Source organism: Diceros bicornis, chromosome 19 (genome assembly GCF_020826845.1).
Source record: "Diceros bicornis minor isolate mBicDic1 chromosome 19, mDicBic1.mat.cur, whole genome shotgun sequence".
NCBI classification, from domain to species: domain Eukaryota; kingdom Metazoa; phylum Chordata; class Mammalia; order Perissodactyla; family Rhinocerotidae; genus Diceros; species Diceros bicornis.
In genome coordinates, this window is record NC_080758.1 from 40,417,096 (window position 1) to 40,440,467 (window position 23,372).

Sequence of the window (23,372 nt, forward strand, 5' to 3'; positions counted from 1 at the left end):
TCTAAAAAATTCTGCCCTGTATCTAGCTTATAAGAGTACTGTAACAGAAAAAGAGACAATAGACTTTTAGAAAAAAATATGCTATTTAATTCAAAATAGCATTTTTTAGAACATATGAGATTCTACTAAGGAATTTATAAGAAATGTAGTCAAAACCTATCTTCAAAGATGTATCACAGAGTATTTTCATTCTTATTTCGGTTTATTGAGGTACAACTTACATAAAGTGCACAAATCTGAAGTGTACACCTCAATTAATTTTTATGTGTATATAGACCAGAACTCAGATCAAAATATAGAACACTTCTAGTACTCTGAAGTCTTGCTCATGCCCCAGTCCAGTCTACACCCCTCCCAAGGCACTATTCTGATCCCTCACCGCCTTAGACTAGTGATGCCTGTTCTTGAATTTCATACAAATGGAATGATACAAAATATATTCTTTTGTATCTATTTTTTCCATTAAACCTTATGTCTATGAGAATCATCCATATTGTTACATGCAGCAGCCAGCCATTAGTTCTTTTCTGTTGATTAGTATTCCATTGTATAGCCAGCCCTGTGGGCTAATGGTTAAGATTCAGCGCTCTCACCATCCCAGCCCCGGTTCCTTTCTGGTCAGGAAACCACACCACCCATCTGTCGGTTGTCACACTGTGGCAGCTGCATGTTGCTATGATGCTGAAAGCTATGCCACCGGGATTTCAAATAACCAGCAGGGTGGGTGGACAGGTTTCAGTGGAGCTGCCAGACTAGACAGACTAGGAAGAAGGACCTGGCCACCCACTTCTGAAAAAATTGGCCATGAAAACCCTATGAACAGCAGCGGAGCACTGTCTGATACAGCGCCAGAAGGTGAGAGGATGGTGCAAAAGACCGGGCAGGGCTCTGCTCTGCTGTACACAGAGTTGCTAGCATTAACAACAACAAACTCCATCATATGGATATATCGAAAATTGTTTATCGATTCTAAAATTGACACACATTTGGATTGTTTCCAGCTGTGGACTATTAGGAATAAAGCTGCTACAGATATTCACACACACATCTTTTTGTTAATTGATATAAGTACTTACTTTGTTGAGTATCTCTCTTAACGGTATTTTAATTAAGGAAATTTTGTACAACATAAGTGTCCAAAAATAGAGGTTAGGCTAAGTAAATTATGATATATTCATACAAGATAATATGCTGCAGCCATTAAAAGTTTTCTTTTAGAAGATTTTTAATGCCCATACGCAATATGGTTTCAATTATGTCCCCAAACTATGTAAAATATCTAAATAAGTATGCAGGCTGTGTATATTTGTGTGTGCATATATATGTATGTGTTTGGTGTGTGTATGTGTGTGTATAAAGAGGAAAGAACTATACCAGAAGGTCAAGAGTGATCATCTTTAGGTAACACAAATACACACAATTTCAATATTCCTTTTTCATAATTTTCCATATTTTTAATGGTGAAAATATAACACTTTTATAGTTACAAAAATGCTTCATAAAAAAGATTAAAATTTACAACAAATATCTTCTATTTATTAGTAAAATCTTATATTACAAACCACATTTTTGCAATGCCTCCTTTTATTTATTATATTAATCTAATTGATACATAAAATCTTATGCCTTACCATACCAGCTAATGAGTCAGGATTGATATGGTCAGGCCAAGCAGACATCCTCTTACGTGGCTCTGCCTGACTATTCATGAGTTCAGGTTCTCAAATTAATATTATTATTCGGTTGTACAATAACCAGGAAAAGTAACCAACCTAAACTCTCAGAGAAGGAAGTAACCTAGTAACCTCGCAGGGAAGGAAGAGCAAGAAGAAAGACAACATCTGAGTGCTTAACTGACATAATAAAAGTACTAGATGAATCTCAATAAGTAGTCGTTACAAAGAAAGTACCTAGAAAATATCAGCATGGTATAACGTGTGCATTACATTGCAGAAACGAACCCTTTTACAATGACATATAGGTTTACTATATTTTGAAGTGTAACCTAATATTTCCTATTTATTATTCAGGTTATAGTAAATGTTTTTATGTTAGATGTTATCTCCTAAAAATGTAACTTGTTTCATTCTGCATAATCTTTATAACCTCAATTAAGTCTATATTCTCACATAATTTGCCACAAATAGTCATCTGAAAAATCTCAACCAAAGTCAAAAATCAGCTTAGGAAGGAATCTGAGAAACAGAAAATTTTGCAGCACCAAATATTTCCTTTTAGAATTTCTCTTGTCCAGGGGTCAGCAAACTGTGGCCCACAGGCCACATCCGGCCCACTGTCTCTTTTGTATGGTCCCTGAGCTAAGAATGGTTTTTACATTTTGAAACAGTTATACTTTAAATGGTTATAAAAGTACATACGTAATGTCCTTAAGTTTTCTCTTTGTCCCACAAAGCTGAAAATGTTTACTATCCAGCCCCTTATGGAAAAAATTGTTGACCCTTGCTCTATCTAATCCATCCATGACACTACAAGCTTTTGTTCATAGACTGGTGAAAATGTGTGGTATTTTGGCGGAGATCATTCTACACATTTCTCAGCTAGTGGCTATGCATTTTCTAGAACCTTTATCCAGCAGACAAGGGAAGAGAGAAAGAATATATGGAGGACTTCTCAGGAAGCTTTAAGGGCCAGGTTACATGCCATGGGCCAGAACTCAGTCACATGGCCCCACTCAACGGCAAGAATAGCTGGGAAATATACAATTCCTGCATGTTTAGGAGGAAAATAAAATAGGTATGTTGAATGCATGGTGTCGTTTCCACACAGAATTATAACAACCCCCCAAAACTCAATGACTTAACACTAATACCAAAGTATTCAAGTATTGCAGCACAAACAAGAAATAAACTTTCATTACATTGTCATTGAGCTTTTGGGGGTCGATTGTTATAGCAGCCAATGTTACTTTCCCTGACTAATTCATGCACAAAAACTTTTTCAATATTGCTGTGCCTGACATCACCATTGCACGTTGTTTCCTCACATACACACACAAAAACGTGTGAGAACAGTTTATCCTTCAATCTTTGTCAGTAACCAAAACATCCCTTTGAAGTATTATTTGGCATTCATATCCCCAACAAACAAAATCTTTATTCCAAAACACTACTTTTTGTTTGTCGTTTGTGGATAAAATTGAACTACAATTTCAGAACCAAGTTAGACACCAGGTAAATAAAGGAAAATCCCAACCTTTGTAAAATAACAACCACCCCAAATCTGAGCTCCAAAATTGTGTAAACAACTCTTTCATGCTTATTCCTCCACAAGGCTCTTTCTCATCTAACTTTCATCATTCTGTTTAGAGTTTACCAAGTGAGAATCTTCAGATTTCAGTTGAGACACATCTGGCTCACAAATGAGGCACTACACCCCCAGTCATTGTGAAATCCTTGCCACAAGCATTGGTGATGAGATCTTGTGTTTATTAGTAAAGATGTGAGAACCAGTCAGTCACAAAGCTATTTTGAGTGGAGACGTCTCTGATATGGCTTCTTAGAGGCATAGGTTTGATCTTTCTCTGCTGAGGAACCACTGTCATTAAGTTCACTTCTAAATGCAAATTTGCCAGTTTTAGTTTTCTTTCAGATATAACCTCACCTGGAGCTGTTGAAAAGATTATTTCAACTACTCTTTAGTTGTTAAAAAGAGTTAACATTTCCAACTTGATTTTTTTCATTTGACTGAGCTCTTTTTAACTTCCTTAGGTAAATTTAGATTCCTTGTATTTTTTAAAAATGCATCATAAAGCTATGGTATATATTATTTTTAAATCACTGAAGTCAATCGTGATTAATAACAAATTTATTGCTCCTTTGTCTTACACCAAGTCTGGCTTGCTACCAAAGAAAAAATGTTTGAGGCTAAACTATTAAGAATGAATTGATAATGACTTTTGATTAGAGTAAACAAAAAAATAACTGATTTATAGAGGAAAGTCACACCCTAATATAGTTACAGCCCATTGCCCTGAGGGGGTTGGACAAGGTTGACATACAACTTAGAATAAAGTGGAGTAGGTTCCCAGGACATTAGATGAACTCATGTTTTCTCTTTCCACATACAAAAAATATAACAAACGAACATATTCTCCATCAAAAACTCTTCTCATTTAACCTCACGAAAATGACCCAAGATCTCTGCATCCTGAAAGAGATTCTCCAACTATTGGGCAAATCGGCATGGTGGACCCTGTGATGAGATGCCCCGAGGGGAACGCAACATCATCCCGGCAGTGTTCCTGCCCAAAGTGGGTAATCTGGAATTAATCCTGGAGAAACAATCATGAAGTATGAACTGAAGGTCATTCTGCAAAATCAACTGGACTAGACTTTTTAAAAATGTTAATGACATGAAAGACCAAAAGAAAAAGAGGATTGGGAGGAGATGAGGACTGTTCAAGACAGACATAAAGAGACATGACAATGACAACTAAATGTAAGTGATTCTCACCTGAATCCTGGATAGAAAAAAAAATAGTTATAAAGGATATTGTAGGGATAATTAGAAAATTTTGAATTTGGATTGTAAAGTAGATATTATTGCATCGATGGTAAATGTCCTGAGCACAATTATATTGTCATGATGTAAGAGAATCTCTTTTACGTGCTGAAATATTTGGGGTGAAGGGTTGTATTGAGCAGCTTTTTCTATATGAAAGACGCCCACACAACAGCAACCATTTATTTAGCTCATTATTGTGCTAGGCTGGGCTCACCTGGCTGGTTCCTGTGATCTGTCATGTTCCCTTACGTATCTGTGATCGACAGCAGGTCAATTGGGTGTCTCTGCTTCTGAGGATAGCTGGTTGCTGGCTGCGGTGACTAGGACCCTGACTCTTTTCCTCCAGCAGGCTAGTCCTAGCTTATTCACATGGCAGTGGCAAAGTCTCAAGTCAGACACAGAAAAAGAGAGGAACCATATGAGGCTTCTTGAAGCCTAACCTTAGAAGGGGCACAACCTCACCTGTGCTGCATTTTGTTAGAGCCAATCACAAGGCCAGCATGGAGTCAAGGGGTGGATGCCTTCACAGTGCCATGGGAGAAGCTGCAATGTCACATTGTAAAGGGCCTGGATATAGAGGAGGAAAAACTGTGGTCATTTGTGCAGCCTACCACTAGGATGTATGTGTGTTCATTCAATTATACTTGCAACTTTTCTATAGGTTTGGAATTTTTCAAAATAAAAAGTTGAAGAGAAGGATAGAAGATAGCACAAGAAGCCAGATACCAAATAGAATATACTGTAAAATTCAATTTATGTTAATTTTTTTAAAGACAATTCAAAGGTCTGGTGATAGAAGTCAGAATATCGGTAACATTTGAGTAATTGGCTTCTGGGGTGCTGAGAATATACTATTTCTTGACCTGAGTAGTAAAAATTCCATTGAGCTAAACACTTATGATATACTCTTTTCCATATGTATGTCACACCTTAATTTTTAAAAGTTTTACCTTGAAAAATAGAAAAAGCACTGGTCTTGGAACTGGGAAACCTGATGCTGCCACTAAGTCCCTCTGCAATATTGAAAATGTCTATTTAATTCTCTGGGCCTCAGTTTCCTCATCTGTAAAAGGAAGCTGGATGAACTCGAAGGGCCCCTTCCAACATCTAGACTCTGAAATTCAATTTTGACTGAATAGCTTGCTCTCTTCCTGCCTAGAAATTATTTGTCAGAAGTTTAAAAAAAACTTATCTGATGGATAATATATACCCTTGTAATTATGAAGTACTTTTCTCCTCCAGCTATAACATGTCCCTGAGATTTTATTTTGCTTTCCAGAATTTTCACAGAAATCATTATGGCCAAGTAAAAGCAATAAAGGGGTCTCTTTTGAATACAGATGAGAGCTACAAGGGCTAGCTTGTTGCAGAAGAGGTCAGTGGACAGACAGGACATCATCATATTTTAATGTCGCACTGGAGACGCAGTAAAGGAGCCTGCCACATAAGGAAGAACTATCATGAACCTTTTCAAGAAGCCAATCCTATTTCCCCACCACTCCAGCCTGTGCCTGGGAAGGACAGCCCTCACTCTGCATGCAGTTTCTCGACCTCCACAGAAGGTCGCACACTCAGTGGTCTCTTGGGTTCTTTGTACATTTAGGGGCTCTTAGGGTGAAGTGGAGAGAGCCACAGCAACCCCTCAGTCTTAACACATTTTGTGTGTGTGTGTTGGAGCATCAGGAAGCGGAAAGTTGCTGAAAGTCCAGGTGTCCCACAAGCCTAGCTGTTGCTTTAGGGGGTGGAGGCCCTCAGAGCACCTCTGAACCTCTGAGAGTGGTGATTTTCTCACTTCTGAGCACTGTGACCCCTTCACAGTTCAAAGGACTCTAATGGAATAACACTTGGGCTTTTTGTTTGTTTGTGTTTCCTGGAGGACTTAGAGTTTACCTCTAAGACTGCTTTCAGCTACAGTTTTCAGCAGTTTTCTAAAAAAGTTGCATCCATTGAACAAATACTTATGGAGCATCTACAATGTGAATTTGGAAGTGAACAAGACAGACAAGTTCCCTGAGCTCACGGACACACTGTGGAGTCTTTCATCTGTTAGACAGGGAGACCTAGAACTACTCACCTTGCCCTAGTGGGGGAGTGATATTGAACTTCACAACAGCCCTGGAGTAGGCACTCTTAGCTCCAATTTACAGATGACGAATCTGAGACTCAGAGAGGTAAAATAACTTGTCCAAGAGGTTACACGGCTCGTAAGTGGAATCCATCCGACCCCACTTTGCTATAATTCCTTCATATATGGCACCTAAGATGAGGCGGTGAGGTGTGCCAGCCTCTTAGAACAGGAACTGGCAAACTAAGTCATGTGGTCCCGCTGCTGGTTGTGTACACAAAGTTTTATTACAACACAGCCATACCCATCGTTCACGTATTGTCTTTGACTGTTTTCCCACTACAAAGGCAGAGTTGAATAGTTGCGACAGAGACCCTGTAGCCCACAAAGACAAAAAGATTTGCTATCTGGCTCTCAAAAGAAAAGATGTGCTACCCCTCCCTCTCAGAACATTACCCCCTCTATTAGCGAGGGTAATGAAAGCTCCTGTAACAAACTCCAAAATTTTAGTGGCTTAACACATTTTTAAAAGTTATTCCTCAATCACACAATAGCCCAGCAAGGGTGTTCTAGGCAGAGTTGGGGGTGGGTGAGGGCTCTGCTCTAGGGATCCAGGCTGATCATTGCTCTAAAGTCACCCAGGGCAGAAACATCCAGCCAGCAGACAAGGGAAAAGAGAGAGAATCACACACAGGAAACTTTTATGGGCTAAATATGGAAGTGGCACACATCACTTCCATCTACATTCTATTGGCCAGAACTCAGTCACATGGCTGTGTCTAAATGCAGAGGATATTGGGAAATGTATTCTCCCAGTATATTCAGAAAGAAGAGGAAACATTTTTTGGTGAACACATAACAGCCTCCACCACGATCCCTAAATGCTAATCATTCTTACACCCAGGAAAAGTCTCTGGTTTTGACTTCTCTAATCTGTTTTACACCTCACATACAGTATGCATGTGTTTAATTTTTTTTAATTGAGCCTTTACCTGTTTGAGATACATATTGAAATATGTACAAGTGAAATGATATGATGTTATGGATTTAATTCAAAATAATCCGAGAGGGAGGAAGTAGACGAGAATATAGATGAGAGAAGATTGGCCATGAGTTTTGTTGAAGCTGGATTACGGGTGTGTGAGGATTTATTATACTATTCTCTTTATTTTTGTATATATTTAAAATTTTCCATAATAAAAAGTTTTTTTTTATGATTACTAAAACAACTCTTTGCTGTCTTGCAACGGTTTTTAGTAAAAAAAATAAAGACAATAAAATCCTGACCATAATAGACTATAAGGTTCTCCTCAATGATATTTACTATAGCTATTCTGGCTTATTGTCAATTTCTCTTACTTTCTCCAAATATTCCAGTCAAATAAGCTTATCTGCAAAAGAAATGGACCAATAATAAAAGACAAAGTCTATAAGAGAATAGTACAATCAAGAGACAGAAGAGTTAATATTCACAGGTCAGTCACTTATAGGAGGAACACTCTAAGGAGAGTTAATTTATTAAGTTGAGTCTATATAAAGACCACATTAGTTACATTCATTAAACAAACACTGATTGAGCAACTACTCACTCTTGGCATTGTGCTCTGCTCTAGAAATACAACGATGATGAGGCACGTGTCCCTGTCTTGAAGATTGTCCAAGGACGGGTAACACTAGTCGTTGTAGCAAACATCCCAAAATCACCGTGGCTTTGAACAACAAAGTTTTATTTCTCACTGTGAAAGGTTAAATACAGATATTCCTGGTCCAATAGCTCTCCTTTGAGCAATAAGTCAGAGATGTGGGCTCCTTGCACTCCAGAGTCCTTTGCCCTGTAGAAAGGAAGGAGAGAATTCGTGTAGATGATCACTCGGGATGTTTTATGGCCAGACCTTGAAGTAACAGCTCTTTACAGTCCCACCTAGACCCAATGTTGCTGGAAGGCGTTCCCTAGCTGTGAACTCAAGAAGAAGAAAACTAGATACTGGAGGGGGTGGGGCGGTGTGCTCTGGAATGCTCTACCACAAAGGTGATCCAGGTCTGGTGGGAAGGCAGACATGCAAACAGACACATTCTACTAAGGCATAGTGGGATCAATAATAAAGGTATGACTAAGGTGCTCTGGGAACTCTGAAGAAGGAAGCAGGAGTTTTCAAACTTTCATCAATTATTGGTACAATTTCATAAATGTGCTTGAAACTTAATTTGTTTGGGCTATTAAATTTGTAATTCTTTTTCCACAAAAACTGCAATCCAGTTTTCCCTAACTCCTCAAAAGCAGAGCACTGCTGGCAGCCTTGTTTGGCAACTTCAGTCACAGAGCACAGACGTTTATCAATACTAGTTATGAGTGCTTACTAGAACACAGACTCACCTGGAATTTGGATCTCACAGCGTGAAAGGATTTTAATAGGATTCATTCATACATTTGTTCAACATTTTATAATGACTTCTGTCCCCAAAATTCAATTTACAATTTTTACAACGACTTTGATCTACAACTCTCCCTTTACCAATTTACAAGAATTTACACTCACTGCAAGGATTTCTTTCCAGAGTTTTTTAAAAGTTATTTTTCCTTAGGATCCAAAAAGGTTAATTTTAGATGAGAGGAGAAGCAGTTGAGGCTCACATGTGGGGACTGTGTGTGATGAAAATGCAGGACACAGCAGCGCCTGGATTCTAATTTAGACCAGCCTGCCTCAGGCAATAGGAAAGTCGTTTGTCCCTGTGTGCCCACACCACAATCTGGCACAAGTGGGGGTTAGAGCCAGACTTAAACTCTCTCTGGCTACAGGATTCTTGTTTGCGATCTTAATTTATATATTCCATCCATGTGCTGATTCTCCCGCCCTCCCCTCCTTTCTGAGTGATTCTAATTAGAAAACACACAGGAGGATACTTGTGGGATCTGAAAGCTGCTGGGGTAACCCTCTTTGATCTCCCATCTGAACCACGAAAGGTCTATTGTTTCAGATTCTCCCCCATCTCTCCAGCTGACAATTGTTGGCATTTTAGAGGCTGGAGATTGCACTAAGATGCCTGACAGGACCGGCCACCTAAAACGCCAAAGCAAGCACTCCCTCCAAACATCTCCCCTTCCTCCCTCCTCTCTCCCCACCCCCCAAAAATACTGAAAAGGAAAAGATATCGAGTGCCTTATAAAAAGCTGCCAATTTATTAATAAGACTCCATGGCTGGTTAGAACTTTAAAGATGCTCATGGCAACTCTAAAGGGGCAGCTAGCCTTTCGTTGCCCTGACACAAATAAACCCAACCAGCACACCATTCCTTAACCACAGCTATTTAAATTCTGCAAAATGCCACGGTGACCTGAGGAACTTTCGGAATGATGAAAGTGTTTCTTGTCTTAATTTGAGTAAGACTTGGCTGAGGTGCTTTGCGCCAAGATGTGAACTCCGAAGGATGGTTGATTTAAGAATCTTTCCTCATTTTGTAGGACCGGGAGGAGGAGGGCAGACACGGGGCGGGGGAGGGGCGTGTCGGCGAGAAAGGTTTGTTTGTTTATTTAATTTCAGTCACCAAGAGAGAATCGGGAGGATCCATCCCGGCGGCATTGGAGTCCAGGATGCGAGATGGGCTTGGAAATTTGCGAAATGGATGTGTGAGAATGCCTAGGCTGGGGGCTCGGCTGGCCGGGAGGGAAGAGCTGGGCGGGCACAGAGGAGGGAAGGAGGAAACCGGCTGGGAGGCGGAGGAAGCGCAATATAAAAGACCCGAGCCTTACAGCACGCCCGCCACTCCGAGCCACTTTGGGCAGGCTGGAGCCAGGGCAAGATCGAGAGGGAGGGAAACGCGCGATGCCACTGCGGTGATCTGAACCCTCCTCTGGACCCCGTTTTCTCTTGCATCCCAGGCGAGGACCCCGCGCCCTCGGCTCGACCCGGGAGCCCTTCTACTCGCCAGCTGCCCCCTGCAAGGCATGAGCAGGGCGCGGGAGCCCGAGGGTGCAGCGCGGTCATGAGGCGGTGGCCCAGGAGCGGAGGCTGTGCGACGGCAGCCCCCAGGTCCCCGCCGGGCACGGCGCCTCCGGGATGAGCCCTCCGACCCGCGACTGCCTGAGCTGAGATTTACCCCCAGTGCCCCACCTACGTTCTGTGCTTCTGAGCCGCGGACACCCCGCCCCTGCAGCTTCCCGCCGCGACACCTGCGCGCTGGACCAGACGGACGCCCAGCGAATTCGACTCGCCTCCCTTCCCAAGCTCTACAGGGCGCCGCGGGCGCGTAAGCAGCGGTGCTCCGAGAGAGGCGGCCCACCACCCAGAAGCAAGTGTCAAGGCTCTTCTGGAACGACATTTTATCACCCCCCTCATTCACACGCACGACAGCTTCAGGCAGGGGCGCACAGTCGCAGACAGACACCTGGCTTGTCCGGCGCCTCCTCCGTTCTCCATCACCACAACTCCCAACTCCACTGTGTCAATAAAGGTTTCTAAACTCGCCCAGACACCCCCACCCACCCACAGTCCCGAGCCTCAGTGCGCACAAGGGCTCTGCCCTCGCCGGCCACAGCGACCTCGGCAGCGGTGGCGCGCACTTGGCACAGCCCGGCAGGCGGACACGGACCCCGAAGGGGCACCCAGGTCACCTCCAAACGGTGACAAACCTCGTGTACCCGGGGCCCCCATCTGGAGCCGGCTCACCCTAGGACTCGGCGGCAGGGCGGCGCGGCCCGCGGCCCGAAGGAGCGCAGGGAGGAGGGGAGGTGGCTCGTCGGGTGAGTGGCTCCGGGCGGCAAGGGCGGGGGAGCCAAGCGTGGAGGTAACTCCGGGCCGCCACTGAAGCCCTCCTCCTCCTTCTCCTCCTCCTCCTCCTTCTCCTCCTCCTCCTCCTCCCCGCGCTCCTCTGGCGGCCGCTCCCGCTCCAGCTGCGGCGCCGCGGCCACATCTGGGGCGCCCATGTGCACTCGGGGGCTCGGCTGCGCCCGCCCCGCCGCCGCCGCCCCCGCTGCCCCCTGCCCGCAGGGTGGTCCCCGGCCCGGCCCGGGTCCCGGGCAGCCCCCAGTCCCCGCCGCCGCCGACGCCGGGGAGCGCCGGGGTTTGCTCAGCAGCCGGCTTGGACGCCCCCGGCCCCGCCGTGGCTCCGCCGTGGTGCGGAGGCGGCGGCGGCGGCGGCGGTGGCTCCTGCTCCCCCGGCCCGGCGCGCCCCGCCGCGCCCAGCGCCAGCCCTGCGGGCCCGGGGAGCGGGGCCCCGGCGGTGGCCGAGGCGGGAGCCGCGCTGCCGGGCTCCCGGGCTCCGACTCCTCCTCCCCCGGCGCCACCGCCACCGCCGCCGCCGCCGCCCGCCGCGCCAGGTCCTAAAGCCGCGCGTCTCAAGAGGATGGTGCGCCTGGCGGCCGAGCTGCTGCTACTGCTGGGGCTGCTGCTGCTCACGCTGCACATCACGGTGCTGCGCGGTTCGGGAGCCGCGGACCGGCCCGACGCGGCCGCGGGCAACGCCACCGGGACCCAGCTGCAGGTGAGTGCGCCGCCGGCGAGGGGCGCGCGTGGCAGCGGGGACCCGGGTGGCGGGGTGCTGAGCTAGCGCCTGACGGACGCGAGGAGGCGGGTCCCCCGTCCCACCAAAGAGCAACTGTTTTGGCAGCAGTTTTGCCGGGAAAACCTGTCTCAGGCAGAGGCGGAGCGGGGCCATGTGCCTGGACGCTGGACCCGGCTTCAAAGTCTGGCAGACCCCCTCCTCCAGGTCTGTCACGGGTCACGTGCCGGGGGGTGCGAGGCTTGGGATGGGCGGAGGAAGCGTGGAGTATGTTTGTGTTGGCTTTGGGGTGCTGCCAGTCTTTGGTTGCCCTTTAGACGCTGAGTGATGTTATTCTGGGGGAAGGGGGAGCGGAAGCAGACTTGAACTATAGGATGATATCCCCAAACTGGGTTTGAGAGAAAGAACCCGAGGGAGCCTGCCCCTTCAGAAAGCAATGCCAAAGGTCAGGAAATAATTTGTCGAGGAGAACGGCCAGACATGCTCTCTTCGCCCACGCGGTCCCCATGCCTCCCACAGGGTGCCGAGTCAAGTCTCTTGTTTGGGATTACCTGGGGCTTTTAAACATACGGCACAGACTTCTTCCTAGCGTTCTGCCCCTGTTGAAGGTCGCCTTAGGAATGGGATTCTGATGATCTGTTCAGCTCTAAGACAGGGGAGTAGGTCGCGACTGGGGAGCGGGTAGTGGGCGTCAGACACAAGGTGAATTCTGCTTTCCGAATAAAGGATTGCCCAGGTAGGGATTTCCTGCCGCTGCCTTGGAAAGCGCTTTTCCTTGGGTCTGGGGGTGTGACAACTGTCAACACGGGGCATGGGTAGAAGTCAGCAGGGATTTTCCCAGGAAGCAGCGGGAATTTTCTGGCTCCTAAAACGAGCCCCTCCAAAACTCTTTACTCTGCAATGTCGAGATAAGCATTATTCATTGTTCTCAAAGGTCTTTACAGTCATTGCCCCTGCTAATTTATTTTTTACATCTTTATGTAATTTGTTGCGAAAAACTCCACGGTTAAGGAGAGAATTCATTTAAATACTTCCGCAGTGCTTACTACCTGCTACTGTTTTAAGTGCTTTACAGAATTTAATTGATTTAATGAGGTACTATACTGTTAATATCCCCCCTTTACAGATGCAAAAACTGAGGTACAGAGAGGTTAAGAAACTTGCCAAAGTTCGCAGATTCCAGATTCTTGATTAATTTCACCACATTTTCTCTCTGCCAGGGTGTTATAGACTAAAGCAAGGTTGATCCTTGCAAACGAATACAAAACCAACAATGGATAAGTACACATCCCAGAGTCTCAAGTTCTTTTAAATGTGGGCCATTTCTGAAAATGTCCTATCTTTGTGGGGCCCCTCTTATCTTCTCCTGTGGGAAAGCAGGTACAGTGACAGACTGACAGGATTCCTTTGGGGAATGGAAGTTACCGCCATTCTATAGACTGAGGTACACCCACCAGTCTGACACTGTAGGAATAATTCTTAATATCTTCAAGATTTCTGGAAGTCATATTTTATATATGATGCTTTCTTTCCTCGTGGACTCATGAAAAGTTGTAAAAAATGATGTTCTATGGAAAAGTAAACTTGGCAGATTTCTTTATGAGGTGTTTGCTATCATTAGAATAACCTGGGGTTGGCCTTTTCCGCCTGAACAGCAAGGTAATGAGAGAAGCAGCTGGTGGAAGTGGCAACGGCAGAGGGGAAGTGGATTAAATTCTCAGAAGGGCCTTTGGCTGAAGAACTGCCCAAGAGAGCAGAAGAAATAGGGGATTTAGAAAGAGTATCGCTCCTCGGAATATCTTGAGTCCCTAGCAGCTGCTAATCCACCAGCTTCAGTTGATCCTGTAATAGTGTTCAGCTAATCTGTCCACTCGAGGCACTTACCCAAGCAGAATGATGAGTTTAACAGTTTCGTTCATAATTTTAACTCTCTTTTGTAATTTGTTATTGTAAAAGTTTTATATTCTTCCTGACTAAAAGTTATTTCTTTGGCCCTCTGACTCTCAAAGGCATTACGATTCAAATGGAGAGGGTATGTTCTGCCGAGTGAGGAGCTCTGCAAAAGACATGCCTTAGTCTGTCATTTTCAGGCCCCAGAAAGTGAAGCCTAGTAGCAGGTGTATTTGAAAACAAAATATGGACGCTGTATTCTTTCTGTTGACTGGATATTCTTAACCTTTCTTAAACTCCATTTAAATTTGAGGGCTCTGTGATATCTTAAGCTGCTAAAATCGTTCTTTGCAACCAGAAAGTTAATCAATCCTTATACAACATTATTTTTGTTGTTATATCTACTTAAAACATTCTAAAATATGAAGTTGAAGTCAGAAATACACAATGGTGGGTAATTGACCCAAATTGTGGTATATTTGGGATCATTTAAAGAGAAACACCTTTATTTAAGATCTGGTGGCTTTGACATTTCAAGGACACCCAATAAAATAGCAGTAAGAATAACAACAATAACAGCTAAGATTTGTCAAGCGCTTTTTATGTGTCAGGCACTGCACTTAGCACTTTACATATGTTCACTTGTTAAATCCTCACAAAAATCCTATGAATTAGGTATGATAGTTATCCCTGTTTCATATAAAAAACTGAGGTTAGGTAACTTGCCCAACGTTGCCTTGCTAGAAGATGCTTAATTTGTTTTTGTTATTTAGTAGTGTAAAAGTCTTTGAAGAATATTTGTACCTTGGTAAAGTCATCATGCTGGCTACAAGAGAAAGAAAGCCTTCTAACAATTTACATTTTCAAACACACCTTGACAGTCTCATTGTGCCAAATATGAACATATATATGTACATATACCCATACGTTGGTACATTATACACACACAAACATATAAACATGATCTAACATGATTTTTTGGTAGTTTCAGCGTACTGGGGGATACATTTTTTGACTCTGTGACTGTCCTGTACTGTAGGTATGCTGTTATGAGGTGGCAGTAAAATGCTTTGAGCATACTATCTCTGTTGGTTATGTGGCTCATGCAAATAATGATGTTAGTCTTTGTACTGTTTTCAATGCTGTGTTTTAAAGTATCTAATAAGAAATTGTACAGTTGTCTGCAACACCTGCATAAAAATGCATGGAAACATCAACCTTTTTCACTTTTGAATGAAATCTTTTCTCCTCTTTGAAATAAGTTTGTCTCATGTTGATCAGATACTCATATTAGTTCTTTCATGTCTTTGATTGATAATAGTAAGAAAACAATTATAAAAAATAAAAGCAGTCTGGAAGACAGAATATCCCAAAATATAGACTCCACGGGCAATAATAATAATAATGGTATCTCTTTTACTTGAAATTCAAATGAGTGCCTCTCTACTAAATCTCAGTCAGATTTAGAACCATGAATTTCTAGATTTTAACTAATAAAGCTAGAACTCATTAAGATAGTGAGATTTAAGCAAGTATTGTAAAACATCAGATCGATTATTTTTACAATAACATTAAAGCAAACCAAACTCTGAAGTGTAAAGTGTCTTTGTTCTCTGTCTCCTAACTACCATCTTTATGAGTACTTGAAATGAGTACCTTTTGTCCCTCTTCTTTCCTTCAATAAAACAGCTTAGCTTCTTGTACTCTCTGCTTCAGATTCAAGAGTTTTCTGAGCTATTTATAGCAGTAGAAGCAAAAGCAACATTTATTTGTACTTAATACAAGTAACGTTCCTTACAATGACCCCACGGGATGGATAGCATTTATATACCCATTTCACAGATGAGGAAATTGAGGCCTGGAGAGATCTGAGTAGCTTGCCCAAGGCCACGCAGCTGTGGTGGGGCAGGGCCAGGATTCAGACCCAGGCAGGCTGACTGTGGAGCCCAAGTTCTTGTTCCAGTCCATCAACAAGACTCCTCCAGCTCTGACTCAAGTCAACAGCCATTGTGTTTCTTGTTTTGTGACTTGCCTGCCCATTTTCCAGGCAGACCATTTGCTCTTATCCCTGGAATTCTTTATAAATTATGAATAACTGTCCCACTTAGCTATTGCTACATAACAAAGCACTCCAAAACTTAGTGGCTTAAAACAACCAACATTTTATTTGCTCATGAGTTTGTGTGTCAGCAACCTGCTCTGGACTCAGCCAGGTGGTTCTTCTGCTGATCTCGCCTAGGATTACTCATGTGGCTACAGCCTTGTGTTTACTCGACATGGGCTAAGTGGTCCAAGACGACCTCACTCATACGTCTGATGTTTGGTGCTGGCTGTCACCTAGGCTGTCTTTCCACATAGTCTTTCATCCTCAAGAAGGCTAGCCCACATGTCTTCACATGGTGGACTCAGAGCAGCAAAAGAGTAAAAGCAGACGTTGCAAGTCCTCTTGACAAACTTGCACAGCATCACTTCAGCTGCATTCTATTGGAATTGGATTCTGGAGGACAGGAAATAGACTCCTCTTGATGGGAGGACAAGCAAAGCAACACTGCAAAGGTGTGGGTGTACCAGAGTGGGAGGAATTATTGTGGCCATCTTTTCAAAATAGCCACCATATTGACCTTCTGTCTCATATACTTTGTAAATGTTTGGACCCATTCTGCCCTCATCTTTTAACATTGTTTATGCTGCCTTTGGCCATGCAGAAACTTTCCTTTTTAAATGTAATCAACTCTGAATCCTTTCCCTATGACTTTTGGTTTTCTTGCCTTACTTAAGAAAGTTTTCCTCAAATAAAGATTGTCAAAATCTTTAAATATATTTTGTTCTAACAGTTTTGTAGGTTTTTCGTTGTTGTTTAGAACTACAATCTACTTTGAAGTTATTTGTGGTTTAAGGTTTAAGATAAAGATAAAACTTTTGTTTTATCCCAGTGAATAGTCATTTGTACTATTATATTTGTTAAATACTCCATTCTATAGTCATTGATACAAAATACCAATTTTATCACATATTACAATTTTCACATATCTATGTCTGTTTCTTGACCTTCATTTGTCTATTCATGTACAAACACCACACTGTTTCATTTAATGTAGATTTGTAGTATGTTTTAATAGGGCAAATTTCTTTTCATTTTTAAAAAATATTTTCTTAAAAATTCTTATAAAATGTCTTGTTTCAAATAGACTTTATAATTATTTTGTTTAAAAATTCATTGAGATTTTTAATGGGATTTGCTTTATATATATTTTGGTTTAGCTGAGAAGAATTGAAAATTTTATAATTTTTAATCCTCCCATTCAGGACATGGTATAGGTATCTATTTCTCAAGTAAAGTTTTATAGTTTTCTTCATTTTTTTTTCACATTTCTTTTTACAAGTTAATTTCTAGGGTTTGATTGCTATTGTGAATAGGATTTTATTGCTGTTATATTCTCCAGTTTGTTAGTTCTGGAATCTAGGAAAGCTATACTTAGCAACACATGCTTACAACTTTCTTGGGTTGTGCATGAGAGCTAGCAGTAACCATTTCAGTAGTGGTATCATTATAGTTTCATGGCATGAGTTGTAAAACTTTTCAGTTTTTCATTTTAGCACTTTAATAAGAATTGTCTGTTTCTTATGAGATTGTTAGAATTCACTCATAAAGTCCTCTTGAGCTTGGTACTTCTTTAGTTGAGATCTCTGATTAACATTCTACATCATTCCATGGTCAATAGTCTGTTCAGATAATATAGCTTTTTTTTAGTCAATTTTGATAATTTATATTTTCCCAGAATATCATACATTTTAACTGGATTTCAACTTTATCAGTATAAAGTTTGTACATAGTATAAGCATATTTTGCAAATATTTCATGACTGCATATTTATGATGTACAGTCTTATATCTCTTTATAAGACCTATCAAATCAAGATTGTTGATTATATTATGAAAACCCTCCAAGTCTTGGTTTATTTTTTGTCTACTTATCTGCTGATTACTCAAAGAACTTTTTTTTGAAGTATAATTGACATACAATATCCTATTAGTTTTAGGTGTACATCATAGTGATTTGATATTTAAATACATTATGAGGTATTTGGATAGTGAACATGATGTAATCTATGCAGAAATAGAAGTATGTAGACCTGAAATTTATACAATGTTATAAACCAATGTTACCGCAATAAAATAAATAAATAAATTATAAACAACAACAAAAATACATTACAAAATGGTCACCACGAACTTAGTTGCATTCTTACCCTAATGTTGTGGATTGGTCTGTGTCTCCTTGTTATCCCATATAAATTTTGCTTTACTTGTTTAGAATCCATGGTATTAGGACATAAAATGTCCTTTTGGGGGGTTATATTTCTATCAAGGTGAAATTGTTTATCTTTTTATTGACTTTTGTCTTGAATTTCTTTTTATTTTGATAGAATATTGCTACTCCTGCTTTATTATTTTTTTCTTTTGGTGTTTGTTAGGTGTCATTTTCCAACCTTTATTTTCAAACTTTATCTGCCTTTTTTGATTTAAGTGTCTCTCATTAATAACCAATAGCTAAATTTTCTTTTTCCATGCAATACATCAATTAATTTAACTCATTTATATTTATTGTGATTACTAATAGATTTGAAGATATTTATTCCATTTTATTTGGTGTTCTCAAATTTCCATTTTTTTTAATTTAGCCTCCCACCCTCCAACTTATTATTTGTGTGACCTTTGGCAAGAAAGTTAGCCTCTTTATGTCTAAATTTCCTTATCTGTAAAATAGACATATAATAACTATTTCCTAATGTTGTAAGGATTAAAACACTGAATGCATGCTAAGTGCTTTATTAGAGCTTGACTCTTAAACATTTTATAAGTATTTAGATATTATTTATTTTGATCATTTTCCCTCACATTTTGAACGTTATATGTTCTATTTCTGTTACTCTTAACATTTCAACAAACAGATTTGAACTTACTTTTCTATCAATGCTGAGAATCAATTGGTATTTATAACCTAACTCCCTCAAAAAAAGATTTTGAAATGCTTTTTCTCTCTTTTATCTATCTCTCAAATTTTAATCACATTATCTGAATATTTAATGCTAGATTATTCCTTTTTAATTTCTGTTTCTTTTTTTCTTCTTTCTTTCCTTCTTTCTTTTTCATTACACCTGTCTGAGGAATCATTTCTTAGCAGCAATAATTATTTAGACTTACCTATAGATTTACTTATTTCTTTATCATCTGCCGCTGCTTCTTGAATCTCGTGTTTTCACTTTTATTTTGCTGGAATACATTTTCAAAAAGTTCTTTCAGAAAAATTTTATCAAAGGGTGAACTCTCTGAGATCCTAAATTTTTAAACATATTTTAATTTGGTTCTCACACTTAAATGTGAATTTGGCAGTTAGGTCTATTCTTTCTTGTTTCCTCTCGGAATTTTGAAGATATAATCTAATTTTATTACACCATTTCGTGTTTCAGTGAAAGTCTGATGCTATTTCTTTGTAGGTGATTTTCTAAAAAACTAGAAGCTTTTAGAATTTTTCTCTTTATTCATAAAGTTCAGAAATTTCATCAGGTTGTGTTTAGATTGAGGCCTTTAGTTGTTAGTTCTGTTCAGCACTTGGTGGACCGTTTTAATCTGAAGCCCAAAGTTTGTCTTCAGTTTGAGAACATTTTTTTAATAATTTCTTTGCTTGTTTCCAATATCTCTGTACTCTCCTTCTGGAACTCCTATTAGAGTTTGAAACTAATATTGGAATTTCAAGACCTGTCTTCCATGTATCTTAATTTTTTTCTCTATTTTTTATCTCTTTCTGTTTTTCTAATGGGTTTTATGTCTTGGCTCAATCTTCCAGCTTTTGCAACCCCCGTGCTAACTCTTCTACTCTTTAATCGGTTTCCTGTGCTCACCCCTTTTCCCCAACTTCTGTGGCCTCTTCTCTTCTCTTCCCTTTCCTCCTCCCCGCCTCCTCCTCTTCCTGCTTTATTTCTCTCTCTCTTTGCATTTTTTAAAGTTTTTTTAAATGATAAATAATTTACATACAATAAAATGAATGGATCATAAGGGTTCAGTTCCATTTTGACAATTGTATATACCCATGTAGCTATTATCAAAATGAGGTTATAGAACATCCCCATCATCCACAAAGTCTTCTAGTGCACCTCTGTAGGCATTCATTCCTTGCGGAGGCAACCAATGTCTGACTTCTATCACCATGGATTAGTTTGCCTGTTCCATATGTTAATATAGATGGAATCATACTGTATGCATTTTTTGAGTGTGTCTGGCTTCTTTTGTTCAACATAATATTTTTGAGATTCACTTATGTTGGTATGTATATCAGTAGATTTTTCTTTTTTTATTGCTAAGTGGTATTCCATTGTATGACTGTACCACAATTTATTTACCCATTCTCCCAATGATGGACATTTGGGTTGTTTCCAATGTTTTGGGTGTTATGAATAAGACCATGTTAACTTCTTGTACAAGCCTTTCTGGAGACATATATGTTCATTCCTTGTGACTAAATACCTAGTAGTGAAACTGACACAGCCTCTGTTCTTGATATTACTATGGGAGTACATCTAGGGAAATTCACTTTTTTAGAGATTTTTCTTTTACTTTCTCAGCTCTGTAGTGTTTCACTTTTAGTTGGTTACCATTTATTTCATATCCATCAGAAATCATTCCCTCTTCTGTAGGTGACGCCCTCTCAGCTTTCCACTTCTGTGGTGGACTTATTTTTATGTTTTGTCTGCCTTTGCAGTAGAATTTGGAGAGGGAAAAGAAGTAAGCAAAAAAGCTCAGTTCATCACCTTGAACCAAACACTATTGTTTTATTTCTTAATTTTATTTTACTGTATACAAATCAGAAGAAAATTCTATTAGTTGTTCAGCCCCTACATTCATACTCTTCCAGCCATGTTCTAAAAGACATTGGTCTTTGAGGCTGCGGAACACCCACAGAAGTCCTGAGAACTATCCATTCAGTAAAGAAAAATCTATTTTTGGTTTTAAAGCCTCCAAGGGAAAGAATCCCACAACCATCTTCTATATGTCATGCAAGTAATTTTTAAACAACCTTCAATGTGTGACCATTCTGCTTCTGATGTATCCTTTAAATCTTTTATGCTGTGTCTTAATTTCATGTTTGCTTTTTTCTTCCCAGTATTCATAAGCAGGTGACTGCCCTCTTTCAAGAGATATCTCATACAGGACTTGAAGATTATTATTTAATAGTTCCTCTGTCTTCTCCAGATTCAATTATCTCAGTTTCTTTAACTTGTCTTCATTGGTCTTCTTTTACAATGTTTTAATGGTTTCTGTGGTTCTCTTGTTTCTCTCTCATCTTCTGAGAACATCTTTCTTCTGTAACCCTTGGCTCAGGGTTTTATGGTTTATGAAGAAAAGGATGGTGATTAAGCCTTTTTCTTCAGTGATAACTAAGGATGTCCTTCTGTCTGTACTCATCTCCCAAAAGACAGAAGATTATTTAGGGATGGGATGGGGTGTCAGTTTGGTGCCTAGGATTATATGCAGTGAGTTTAAAGAAACAGGGATGGAGTGTGTTATTGAAAAAAAAAATCACATTTGGCATTTTTTTTTTTTTTTTTTTTTTTGTGAGGGAGATCAGCCCTGAGCTAACATCCGTGCTAATCCTCCTCTTTTTGCTGAGGAACACCGGGTCTGAGCTAACATCTATTGCCAATCCTCCTTCTTTTTTCTTCCCCAAAGCCCCAATAGATAGTTGTATGTCATAGTTGCACACCCTTCTAGTTGCTGTATGTGGGACGCGGCCTCAGCATGGCCGGAGAAGCGGCGCGTCGGTGCGCGCCCGGGATCCGAACCCGGGCCGCCAGTAGCGGAGTGTGCACACCTAACCGCCAAGCCACCGGGCCGGCCCACATTTGGCATTTTATACAAACCTTGTCTGTATTTCCCCTTCCATAAGACCTTCGTAAGAAGCCATGAACATACACGATGCAAAGCTTCATTTGTTTTTTTCTGGGGCATATCAGTCCAGTGGTTAGTGGAGTGCAAGGCTTATAAAGCCACCATGCTCGTGCCCAGCGTTCCTCTTGGGACTAAGCACTCATTGCCTACTGTGGTCACTGGCTTGCTTGCATAACCTATTGCTCATTCCCTTCTCTGCCTTCTTTCCCCTTCCCCTACCAGAGTTTCCTAGGGTCATTTCCTGGGTATACTGCTTGCTCCTTGCCTCAGGACTTGCTTCTCGGAGAACCCAAACTAAACGAAGCACTACTCAAATGTTAGTCATGGGGACAGTGACAACTTCTCTAGGTAGCAATGGTAGGAAAGGTACAGGTTAGAGTTTCCATGAGGTACCTGCTGCTTCTTACCATCTTAACAAAGATGAAGTCTGTTAGCCTCAGAAAGGGATGCGCTGTGGGCAGCAACAGAAACAGGCTACTCCATGCCCTCCCAGAGCAGCTGGAAAGAGGGGAATTCCAAAATTGTGGGATGGGAACGGTCAGACCTAGGCAAAGCCTACAAATTCCAGGTGTTTAGAGAAGTAACTGGTCATTTTTCTCCTGAGACCCTGATCTCATGCTTGTTTGCTATTTTAGGTGGTAAGATGAGTGACAATATGAAGTCCTCAAAGGTGTGTGGGATTGTCATCTAATGCCTGAAAAAGGCAGAGGCCAAGGTGCCTCAATAAATATAGCTTCACATCAACTCCCCAATCACAGAACATCATATGTCACTGGAAAGTTGTTTCTGTAAACTGAGTAGAAGTGAAAACAGTAGGTTAACTACCATTTCTTCCTGTTGGCCTGACCCATGCACATTTTAGTAAACCAAGTCATCTTGCATAGAGCACTGTTTGTGGCTGATGTACCTTCATAAGAGAGAAAACTGCCGTAGCCCTGGAAGGAACAGTGCTACAGGGCCAATGGAATAGGAGAGTCTGTCTTCAAGTTTGGAGCCCTGGGCTGCCAGGTTCACACTTTGGGGCACCCCAGTCCCCGGATGTTCAATAGCAGTGACCTGGAAAAGGCAAGTAGACTTCGAATGCCATAGACCGCTAACTGCTGAACACCACATCTCTATTTTCAAAAATAACAAGGAGTGGCTAGAATGTATATGAAGGATGCAGGGAAGCTGGAAATGATGTCATAGCCCACCCAGGTGTTAATTTACTCCCACAGACATCCAGATAGAATATTCATGCCAATGCCAATGAAGCAAAAAACATGGCTTGGCTCCCAGCCACCCCTTGGAGATAGGGATGTGGAGAGAATGAGGGGGAAAGTGGCAATTGTGTTATTTTTTTAAATACAGCTTTACTGAGGTGTAATTGACATACAGTGAACTGTACATATTTAAAATGAACAATCTGACAAGTTTTGACACCTGTGAAACCATTACTACCATCAAAGAT

General features: G+C 41.3%; 1 protein-coding gene and 1 long non-coding RNA gene across 2 annotated transcripts in view; one reads left to right on the plus strand and one right to left on the minus strand.

Annotated features, from left to right (window-relative positions):
* Positions 1 to 3,791: 3,791 nt before the first annotated feature.
* Positions 3,792 to 8,504, minus strand: LOC131418159 (uncharacterized). Its single transcript, XR_009222862.1, has 3 exons — positions 8,179 to 8,504; positions 4,987 to 5,091; positions 3,792 to 4,291 (listed from the first exon to the last, which is right to left on the minus strand). It is a non-coding gene; the product is annotated as an uncharacterized LOC131418159 (long non-coding RNA).
* A 3,391-nt stretch (positions 8,505 to 11,895) lies between these two features.
* ISM1 (isthmin 1) overlaps positions 11,896 to 23,372 on the plus strand; it is a 75,488-nt gene continuing 64,011 nt past the window's right edge. Inside the window, exon 1 of the mRNA XM_058563226.1 lies at positions 11,896 to 12,067. Coding sequence (XP_058419209.1) covers positions 11,930 to 12,067 — 138 coding nt within the window. The 5' untranslated portion in view covers positions 11,896 to 11,929. The remainder of the gene's footprint in view (positions 12,068 to 23,372) is intronic.